This window comes from Tupaia chinensis, unplaced genomic scaffold (assembly GCF_000334495.1).
Source record: "Tupaia chinensis unplaced genomic scaffold, TupChi_1.0 Scaffold149383_1, whole genome shotgun sequence".
NCBI classification, from domain to species: Eukaryota; Metazoa; Chordata; class Mammalia; order Scandentia; family Tupaiidae; genus Tupaia; species Tupaia belangeri.
Window position 1 is genome coordinate 3,010,010 of NW_006209227.1, and position 11,559 is coordinate 3,021,568.

Below are 11,559 nucleotides of genomic sequence, written 5' to 3' on the forward strand. Positions count from 1 at the left end.
TTCACAATAGCTAAGTCATGGAACCAACCCAAATACCCCCGTATGAAGGAATGGATTGAAAAACTGTGGCACATATACTCTATGGAATACTACTCAACCATAAAAAACAACAGAACCCTGGCTTTTGACAGAAAGTGGAAGAATATGGAAGATTTACTGCTGAGTGAGGCAAGCCAGGCTATGAAGAAGAGATATTATATGTCCCCACTTAACATATACCGTATGTCTGCATTTTATGACTGAAACTGATTGACTAATGGTTGAACAATCACAAGAGATGGGTGTGAATGTCAGATGAGGTGTATGTGGAGGAGTGGGGCCTAACGAAGGACATTTGGAGAAGGGATGCAGAGGTAGAGCATTGACAGGATGGGGAGGCGTGGCATTATCTGTTAAAGATATTTTGATCAACGGGTCTGGGGAGAAATGTGCACATATTGAAATGGTCTCATTGTAAGCCAAACAATATGATTGAAAGTATATACAAAAAAAAAAAAAGTTTCAATCTTTAGACTGGCAACCTCACCAAAATATCACCTGTAAAGGTCATTGCTGCATAATATCAGAACGTGCTTCTCTTAAAAAGAAACTTGGGGAGTCAACAAGTAGCATGGGGTTGTGGTGGCTGAATTCCACGTGGCCGACTGTGCGGTTTGAATCCCAGACTTGGTGGCTGGAAAAAAACATGCCAGACATGTGTGCGTGTGTACCCAAAATCCAAGAGGAGAAGGGATTGTGGCATGGCCATCCCCCTGGGGAGTGCTTTCTTGCTTTCCCTCTCTGTCTGTCTCTGGAGAGCACACATACTCCACAACAACACAAAAAAGAAACTTCATATTCCCGAGAAACTAATCTCCTGTGTCAGATTCATGGCTACTTGCCAATGGCTTCTTTCTGAGATAAACGGAATACATGTTTAAAACACGACAAGGCACAGTGAGTGGAAAACTCAGGGAGGTGAAGGTCAGATCCATTTGAAATGTTCCCTGGACAGGCTCAGATCCTCACACCTACCTACATCAACACTGCCGGAACTGACTGGAGTTTTTAATGCAAAAGTCCAAATATTGGGTCATTTTAGAAATCCTGAGACTGATCCAGCACTTATGGAACATTCAAATCAACTAAAGTTAAAAAAGACATCAGTTTGCTTTTCTCAGTTGGACAAGAAAATCAAAAGAAAGGTAGTAACTTTGGTGAGTGATACAGTTTCTCACTTATGTGATTTCTGGGATAAAACCCCAAAAGCACTCATGTTCTAGCTCCCTTTCCTTGGTCAGGAAGCAGTGAGGGCTGAAGAACTGTGACAAAGGGGACAGAACACGAGGTGGACAGGAGGAGACGAGGGCTGGCTTCCCGGTGCCACCCCTAACAGATGTCTGACTGGGGCAAGACACTGAGCTCTGCCCACCATCTTTTCTTCCCCTCCTGAGTGGGGCCAGCCTGTCCACACGAGCTTAAAGAACCAGACCACGTCATTTACATGGACACACTGCTAGGGAAGCGAAGAGCGCTGCTCATTACTACCAGCATTAACACAGCTGGACACGCCACTGGACTTACTGTGGTCATGTCTCCAACAACTTGTTCTTACTAAAGACTAGTAAATATTTTCCTTTACTTGAGAAGCTTATTGATAAATGCTAGTCTACACTAAGAAAGTACAAAATTACTTACTTACTTTCACTTGTTTAGTAGCTCTTGGTTTTAAGCAACACATTCACCTTTTTTTTTTTTTTTTTTTTTTTTGAGATTTTTGCTATAGGGCGCGTGAGCTTGCCAGAAAGGCAGAGAGACAGAGAGAAAGTGAGAAATCATCCCCCAGGGAGATGGTCACGCAGCAATCCCTTCTCCATTTTCCTCAGGATCTTGGGCACGTATGTACATGTCCCCGGCATGAGTTTAAGCCACCGGGTCTGGGACTTGAACCGCGGTCGACTACATGGGAGTCCAGCAACATAGCCATTACGCTAACTGCTGGTCCCACATACAACTTTAAAAAAAAAAATGACTTCTTCTGAGAGTTTAGAGGTGGTACCCCAACAGGGTCCTCATGCAGCAGCCCGCTCCCGGCCCCAGGCAGCCATGAAGACTTGGAAAGTGAACCCAGGGCCACCCATGTGGCCTCAGCTTGGGGACTGCTGTATTACCACTCTGCTACCGTGGTTGACGTTCATCTTTACTTACTTAGTCCCTTGGAAAAACAATTCTCTTTCATTCATTTTCCAAAAAGAGAGATAAACATACACTTTTTTCCCCCACCAAATAAAATGTACCAGACCTGACTCTCTCCCTTAAAAGCTGCTAGTAAGAACTGTGACTTACAAGTAAGGAGAGAAAATTTGGTAACATTCTATAAGTGGCAGATGTAGAATTTTCCTAAGCAGCTTTGAAAAATAAACAGTTGTGGGACCAGAGTACCAGAGTATAGCGTAATGGTTATGTCACTGGACTCCCACATAGCCGACTGCGGTTTGAGCCCCAGACCCAGTGACTTAAAACTCACGCTGGGCACATGTATGTGCATGCCCAAAATCCCAAGAGGAGAACGGAGGAGAAGGGACTGTAGTGTGGCTATCCCCCCACCCCCGGGGGGTGATTTCTTGCTTTCTCTCTGTCTCTCTGGTGAGCCCCCCCTAAAGCAAAATCTTTCAGGAAAAAAAAAAAAAAAGAAAAGAAAAAGAAACAGTTGTATCCTAAATAGGATGAAATGGATAATCCAGCTCAAGATGGAATTTCATGCTTAAATTAAAAGGAAGGGGGGCTGGCAGGTGGCATGGTGGTTAAGGTACTGGACTCCCATGTGGCCAACTGCTGTTCAAGTCCTGGACGTGGGCTTATTCTCTCATTTTCCTTTTCTCTCTTTCTCTCTGGTCAAATTAGAGAATAATAATAATAATAATATAATTAAATTAAAAAATAAATCAATTAATTCAAAGAAAGGATGAATTACCTGAAATGTTGATTGTCGGAGATCGCCTAAAGTTTTTCTTTTATCAAAGGTCAAATCCCACACACATTCTGATCGGGAGACGAGCGGGTGCAGCGCCCCATTGAAGAAGTGATATTGAGGGCCCAAGTGGAGATGCAATTCAATATTATTGTTTGCAGAATCATATTCTGCCCTTTAATAAGGCATAAAAAGTGCATAAACACTACGTTTCCATAGCAGATACTGCATTTAATCTCAAACGAAAAATTTGTGTTTAATTTATAATATAAGCTCTCCTTTCCACCTAAGCAAAGTCCTACTCTATGTGCCAAAATGATCATTTTTGTTTTAAAATCAATAGCAAAATTGAGTTCTTTCCAAGGGAAAGCTGCATGAACTGTGCAATGTTGAGCACATTTCACTGAACAAATGCTGTAATATAACCCCGAGACTGCATTTGTTATGAATGAAGAGGGAGGTCTGCCCAACTAAGCGGGCTAACCCGCAGGTTCACCGATCTCTGGGTCATGTGTCCGTGACCAGACTCCACGGACTCTCACAGACACTCAGGGTGACTACGGGGTTCCTGAGTCTGCGGCCTCCAGGTTGAACCTCAGCGTCAACCTGGTGCTGGCTGCCTTGCTCTGAATCCACCCCGCTGACTCCATGTGGTACCAAACACACTACCCTAGGCAGCAGGCGGCTGGCCAGCCTGGGGCTGGCGCGCGGCTGTCACCACCTCAGTGCTGCAGGCCCAGCACCAGCGACGTAGACGGAGAGAGCCTCCACTTTCCGGACGCCCACATCTACTCGGTCTCTCAGGCTGGCTGGCTACTACCACCAAAAATCTGTCGTCTTTGTTTTGCCTTTTTCTATTTTTACCATCAACTCCTAATCCAGGTCACTGGATTATTTTTTGAACATAAGGTAATTTGGATACTGTTTTTTGAATTTAAGATATTTCACTTGGTTACATCTTTGTCTTTTTAGGGTCTTGGTCATTGCTGAGCGTGACTCTGATCTCGGAATTCCACGCTAATTTTCTCCCGGCTCCAAGTCCATGATAAAATGTGGGGCAACCCCTGCCACATTACTGGCCACTTGAGTCCACAAGGAGACCATGGGAACCTCCATTTCTCTAACCCCAAACTCTCCTGGCCCTGTCAGAGAGCAAATAAAGAGCCAGGGAACAAGGTCAGGCCCTAAAAGAGAAGAGCGAGACAAGCAAGTTCTCACAAACCATCCCTTCTGCCCAAGCTTAACACTGTAGAATCCTTCCTTTGGAACATGGCCTTCCTCTGGTGCTGTCGGCACGTGCCGGTTCTGCAGAACTGCCTAGATAGCAGGCAGGACTACAAGGACGGGCTCTCCTTGTATCCAGGAATAACCCGGCCAGGCCAGGAGACAATTCATTCAGCCCAACTCTGCACGTGCTCACTGATTTCTCTAGTCTTAGGTTTCGATCCCTGATTAGCAATAGCCATTTTATGTCATTATTTACTTTAAGCCCACAGATTAAGATAATTTCAATTTAAAAGTTATTCTCGTTATAAAAATTCAACACCCAAATAAACACTTGCATTGACAATCTTTTCTTTTTCATTGTCATAACTGCTTTAGATCTTCATTCCCCAGAAAAGCCCTTCCAACTTTAAAAGTAATTTAAAATTACCTTTTTGTTTGCAGTTCAATGTTGGCCTCATCCATTTCATTCAGCAAATGACATGGAACCCTGTACCTCGGATTAGCTCGAGCTGTGAACAAAACTTGTTAGTAACTCGTGTCGGCTCAACTAAATCTGGATGCCGAAGAGGCAGCATGAAGACAGAAGAGAACTTGTGCTGGGAGCTAGAGAAGCTTTCCGGTGAGCGCGCCCTATAGCAAAACCTCTCAAAAAAAATAATAATAGATGCCAAAAAATAAAGCACTCTAAAGAGAGTGTAAATAAATTTGTCATGTCTTTTCCTGTTTTCCACTAACTTGACATTTGCCTTTTAGTCTTGTTTCTTTTTCTTTCCTTGGTTTTAAGCTTAGAAAAGTCTACCTTAAGATCAGATAAATATTTATATTTACACATTTTAATTTTTTTTTTTTGGAGAGGCTTTTGCTATAGGGCACGTGTGCTCACCAGAAAGATAGAGAGAGAAAGAGAGACAGAAAGCAAGAAATCACCCCCCAGGGGGGATGGTCACGCCGCAATCCCTTCTCCTCCATTCTCCTCTTGGGATCTTGGGGACACATGCACACGCGCCCGGCGTGAGGGGTAAGCCACCAGGTCCGGCACGTGAACCGCAGTCGACTATGTGGGAGTCCAGCGACATAGCCATTACACTAACTGCTGGTCCCCAAGACCTCTTTTTATTTACTTTTTGATATAATGTGTGTGCGCTCACCAGAGAAAGACAGAGAGAGGAAGAAAGTGAGAAATCACACCCCCAGGTTGGGGCGGGGCGGGGGGAGGCCATGCCACAATCCCTTCTCTTCTGCTCTCCTTTCGGGATTTTGGGCTCGCACACACACCCCCAGCATTACTCTCAAGCCATCAGGTGTGAGACTCTGTGAAGCTGGCCACATGGGATCCAGAGCCTTCACCACTATACCACTTGCTGGTCCTCTCATGTTTCTTACTGTCCACTTCAAAATAATTTAAAACGTCCTGAGAGTAAGTCTTCTAAAAGGGTTAAAGATTCAAACAGCACTTGGTGTCTATCTCCTAAAGACGTTGGCCTAGACAAATAGGAACATTTTTCTTTTCATACCTTCAGGGGGTCTCTGTAACCGGGATTTCCGATAAAACAACATGTAGGCACTTTCTTTACCCTGGAATTGCTTTTCAATATCCTTTTCTTTGATTGGTTGAACTCTGGAATCGTTTATGTCAAACCAGTGGGGACAAGAGGTGCTATCGTCTGACCCTAGTGGTTTTGAAGGGCGCATCTGGAATATGTGCCGGTCATTCCTGTGGAAGTCAGCCTTGGCCTGGAGAGGCGGGTTCTTCAGCAGACTGACTGTACTCTCATCCGAACTGAGCAGGAAGACCTGAGAATGGAGCTGTAAGAACTACACAGAAACAGAAACATACTGAGTTAATAAAAAAAAAGGATATGATAAAAACTGCAAAGAAAACAGAATTTGTAGTGAAGGGAGAGCAACTCTCTGATAAGGCCTTTTTTGTTAGTTTGTTTGTTTTAAAAGAGAGATTTTTGCTAAAGGGCACGTGCGCTCATCGGAGAGACAGAAAGAGAGAGAAAGTGAGAAATCACTCCCCAAAGGGATGGCTACACCACACTCACTTCTCTGCCATTCTCCTCTTGGGACTCTGGGCATGCACACACAAGTGCCTGGTGTGAGTTTTAAGCTACTGGGTCCGGGACTCGAACTGCAGTCGACTACGTGGGAGTCCAACAACATAACCATTACACCATATGCTGGTCCCTGATGAGGTTTCTAACTTCATCTTTATTTTTAGTCTGGCCAGCTCTGCACGAGAAATCCATCTGGGGCCAGCAGGTGGTGTGGTGGTTATGGCACTAAACTCTCACATGGCTGACTGCGGTTTAAGTCCTAGACCTGGCGGCTTGAAAATCATGCCACGTGTGTGGATGTGCATGCTCAGAATCCCAGGAGGAGATCGGAGGAAAAGGGACTGTGGCATGGCCATCCCCCTGATTTCTTATTTTCCCTGTGTGTCTCTTTCTGATGAGTACATGCACTCTACAGTAAAAACCTAAAAAATAAAATAAAATACAAAAGGAATCCATCTGAGTGTAATAAAGCATTTCATAAACCTGAGTGTTCCATTAAGCAGTCTAATAGCTAAGGGGAAAGCTGCCATGCCAAAATCTACAAAGCATTTTAATTATACTAACACCGTTTAAACAAAGTACTTAACTAGATTCGGTTCCACACACATTTTTGAAATATTTAAAAGTAATCTAAACAAAGCACAAAACAAAGGAAACCACGCAGGGCCCACTCTAAAAGATCATTTTTAATCCAGTGATCCAAAAAGACACTGCTGGGGCAAAGCAGTAATTACAAACCTAACTTTTCGGGGACCAGCAGATGGCGTAGTGGCCACACTGCTGGACTCCCACATGGACAACTGCAGATCAAGTCCTGGACATGGTGGCTTGAAAATCACATGGGGTGCATGTGCATGTGTACCCAGGATCCTGGGGGAGAATGGAGGAGGAGGGATTGTGCTGTGGCCATCTGCCCTTGGTCTCTCACCGTCTCTGCCTCTCTCCCTCTCTCTGGTCAGCGCTTGTGCCCTAATGCACATAATGTATAAAACTGCTTAAAAACAACGAGAAATCCCTAATGTATCTTTTAACATTAACAAAGTTGAATGTTGTCTGTTCCAGAAACCCATGGGCAAGCTCCGAAAATCAAAGCACAACAAGTTTTAAGTCACAATCCCGAATTCTCTCAAGTTCTTGCTAACAGATCAAGAGAAATCTCTATCCCACTGCTCCTCCCTCCCCTTCGCCTCTCCTCTGCCCTCCCCCCCCTCGATGTGGCCTGGTATCTCCTCCTTTTCTTTCACTGCCATTAACTTTACACAGAAAACCACTGGGGAGCAAATGTAACATCTGCTTACCCCACCAACAAACCTGGAAAGATGGTTTCTAATGTTCCTCTTGGAAAGAAAGTCATTCATTGTAATATCAGCTCTCTTATCAGAAGTACCATTTTATCACGAGCTGAAGGGCACAGGGCACACGACCCAAGGACGATATTGTTAATACTGTGCACGAGAACAGGTGGCGGAACAGCTTGTAGCTCATTTGTTTTAGGCACAATAAATTATCAACAAATGGAAAGCTCCGACTGATGAATGTTCTGAGTGCTGCTGTGGTCTGGCTACTGTCGGCCTTCAGCAGTTCCAGTGCTGGAAGCTCAGTCCCAGTATAATGGTGCTGCGGGAAGGGGCCTGGTGGGCTTGAGTTACCGAGGCATGGCCTTCGTGAGTGGGCAAGGCCATCTTGTAGGAGGCAGACAGAGAGGGAGTCTTTGCTCTTACGGGAATGGTTAGTTCCACAGAGAAGGGTATTATAAAAATGGCTGCTCACAAAATCTCTCTCCCTGTACAAAACCGCCTTCTCTGCTTCTGTCAGCCATGTTGTGATAAAGGACCACTAGCCAGTGAGATGCCCACCACAACTGTGAGCCTAACAAGTCACCATCATTTATAACTGACCGCTGTCCAGTATCTGCTTAGCAATGCAGTAAAAGATTAAAACAATAGTTGAGGGCAAACTATTTTTTGAGAGAGAGTTTTGCTATAAGGCATGTGTACTTGCTGGAGAGACAGAAAGTCTCTGCTGAGAAATCACCCCCCCAGGAGAAAGGGCCACACTGAAATCCCTTCTCCTCTATTCTCCTCTCAGGATTCTGGGCATGCACACACACTCACCTGGCCTGAGTTTCAAGTTGCTAGGTCCAGGATTTGAACCTCAGTCAGCCATGCAGGAGCCCAGTGCCTTAACCACTGCCACCTGCTGGCCCAAGGACGAATTTTTCTTTCCTTTTTCTTTTCTTTTTTTTTTTTTTTTTTGTGTGGTTTTTTCTATATCACCAGAAAGACAGAGAGACAGAAAGCGAGAAATCACCCCCCAGGAGGGATGGCCATACCACAATCCCTTCTCCATTCTCCTCTCGGGATCTTGGGCATGCATGCACATGCACCCGGTGTGAGTTTAAGTCACCGGATCTGGGACTCGAACTGCAGTTGACTACATGAGAGTCCAGCGACATAGCGATTATACCAACTACTGGTCCCCCAAGGATGAATTTTTAAGCTTCAAATGTCAGGGCAGTCTGATCCTAGTAATGGAAGAGAGCTTTTCTTTGGGTAACTATTCTGATAAAAATGATTGATTCTAGACAAAACAGTAAGATGACTGTTTGAAGAGTACCTAAAAGTGGGCATAAAGTGGAAAGGACACAGTGTTTCAAAGAGGAGACGCAAACTGGGGATCCTGCGTTCACACCCCGCTTCCCAGTTGGCAGCAGTGGGTGGTGGCGGAGAGCTTACCAACGAGACACGGTCTCACTGGGTTGAGGAGACAGAGCTCGAGAATATCAGAGCTAGAAAGTGAAAAAGAACGTTTCATAAAGGAGCCCCAACTCTGTGTAAAATCCCCCTAAACCCTTGGCTAACTCCTGACTGGTGGATGAATAGCCCAAGACTCCAAGAAAGCCAGCGGAAAGCGGCAGCTAGGAGGCCAGCCTCTGAGGGAGCCGCCTGCTGTGGAGTAGGAGGAGCCGGAGACCACGCCTGGTAGATGGGAGGGGGCGGCATGCGCTCTACAGGAACAGGTGTGACCATTGTAGAGGTGAAATGGAGGATATTACGTAAGTACTTCTGTTACTTTTAAAGGTAATCAACTAGGGGCCAGCAGGTGGCGTGGTGGTTAAAGCAGCTGGACTCCCACATGGCTGACCAATTTGAGTCATCCCAGAACTGGCAGCTTGCTTTCTCACTTTCATTCTCTCTCTCTCTGGTCAACTTCAAAAAAGTGAAAAATAAAATAATGACAATGAATAAAATGAGAGGCAAGGCATTTATGGGACAAAGAAATGGGTTATTATCTATTGAAGATAACTTTGCAGTACTGGTAACTGGACTGGTGAGAAATGTACACATGTTGGAATATTCTCTTTACAAGCTAAGTAACATGACTGAATGTATCAAAGAAATTGAAATTAAAAATTAAAGGGAAAAATTTAAATAAAATAATTCTTAAAAAAAAAAAAGGTAACCACTTAAAGTGGCAAAGAATGGGGGCCAGCGGGTGGCGTAGTTACGGCACTCGGACTCTCACACGGCTGACTGCAGTTCAAGTCCTGAATCTGGCAGTTTGAAAATCATGCCAGGTGTGTGTGCATGCATGCCCAAAATCCTAAGAGGAAAATGAAAGAGAAGGGATAGCAGCATGGCCATCTCCCTGGGGGTGATTTCTCACTTTCTCTCTCTCTATCCTCAGCGAGCACACATGCCCTACAGTAAAAACTCTTTCAAAAAATAAAAATAAAAAGATTGTGGGGCAAGCAGGTGGCAGGGTGGTTACAGTGCTGGATTCCCACAGGGTCAACCCTGGTTTAAGTCCTAGACCTGGAGGCTTGAAAATCATGCTGAGCATGTGTGCATGAATGGCCACAATCCCAGGAAGAGAACAGAGGAAAAGGAACTACAATGTGGCCATCCCCCCGGGGTATGATTTCTCACTTTCTCTCACTGTCTCTCTCCAGCAAGGGCATGTGCCCTATAGCAAAAAAACTAAAAACAAAACCGAAAAAAAATCAAAAGATTATTCTTAGCTTGGGACTGCAGGCCAGTTTGCGATGTCTTCCCTTAAGAGGAAGGTCCACGTCCTAGGACTAAGGGATATTCCCTAGGACTAAAGGCAAAATTACAATGATACACCCTATCAGGCCCAAAGTGAAGCTTCCACAGGATAGAGAAGGTTCAAATACAATACAAGGGCTCATTGGAAAGCAATGCAAATTTTTTGGAGAAAAAGAATATAATCCAGAGTCTCTACAACACCTGATCCCAATGTTCATTCCTAACAGATTATCCTGGGGGCGGGGAGAGTGGCAGGCTAGGGTCAAAGAGTACAAAGCCTCAATTAAGACAGGCCAGGAGTTGAGATACACTGCAGAGCCTGGTGAATATAGTAAATAATAATGTATTGTACATTTCAAAATCTCTGAGAGTAAGTTTTAAATGCTTTTTCACCACCAAAAATGGTATTTGAAGTGATCGATACGTTAATTAACCTGCTTTAATTATCCCATACTATATTCGTAAATCATATCATCATTTTGTACCTCATATACACACACAACTATAATGTGTAAACTTATCATTAAAAAATAAAAATTTATATTAAAAAGATATTACATGCAGTGAAATAGAAAAATGTGATTCATAATCAAAGATGGAACAGTCAATTCATAACAGAAAAAGAGTCAACAGACATACTCAAATAGCAAACAACTGTTGGAAATACATCAAAACATTTACAGAAACAATCCGAATGTGTGTGCACCTACTAACATGCTTTGCTCCTATAGGAAACTTCTCGGAAATGTTTACTAATGTCCTCCTCTTTGCCTGTTTGTCTTCAAGCTGTTCTCTCTTATTACTGGCAGTATCTGTTTTTGCATCTAATCTTATAGTCACGAAACCAGCTCACCACCAAGCTTAGTAAGATTTTTGTGTTAAAAAAAGTACATTATCAATAAAGTGATATGATACCCTTCGGGGTACGAACTCAGTGACTATTTTCACTGCTGTGATTTGGGGTTACCCCTCCCTCCCTTCCTTTCTTTTTTTGGTCTACCTCTTAGTTCTACGATAAATAACTTAATAAGTGATACTTAATAAAGAACTTGACTGAATTAGTTTTTCCATGCTACTTGTATTTTATTATTACTTTTTATATATTCAATTGCTATATATCATTTAGCTTATACAGAGAATTTACCCAACATGAAATACACAAGCCAGTCCAGTTGAGACTACTATACGTGTCACCACCTACGGTAATAAAGCATCTCTGTGTCCCACAAATGTCTTACCTTTCTATTTTTTTCTCCCTAGTCTCTTCCCTACA

At 43.8% G+C, this 11,559-nt stretch overlaps 1 protein-coding gene across 6 annotated transcripts in view; it reads right to left on the bottom strand.

Moving 5' to 3' along the window:
- USP40 (ubiquitin specific peptidase 40) overlaps positions 1-11,559 on the bottom strand; it is a 102,240-nt gene that overhangs the window by 53,540 nt on the left and 37,141 nt on the right. For all 6 annotated transcript variants that reach the window (XR_001369898.2, XM_014585253.1, XM_014585252.1 and 3 more), the window contains 3 exons: positions 5,692-5,992; positions 4,605-4,686; positions 2,954-3,125 (listed from right to left, as the gene is read on the bottom strand). Coding sequence is in view for 5 of the 6 variants with exons in the window: in XM_014585253.1 (XP_014440739.1) it covers positions 2,954-3,125; positions 4,605-4,686; positions 5,692-5,992 (555 nt within the window). In the remaining variant the exon portion in view is untranslated. The remainder of the gene's footprint in view (positions 1-2,953; positions 3,126-4,604; positions 4,687-5,691; positions 5,993-11,559) is intronic.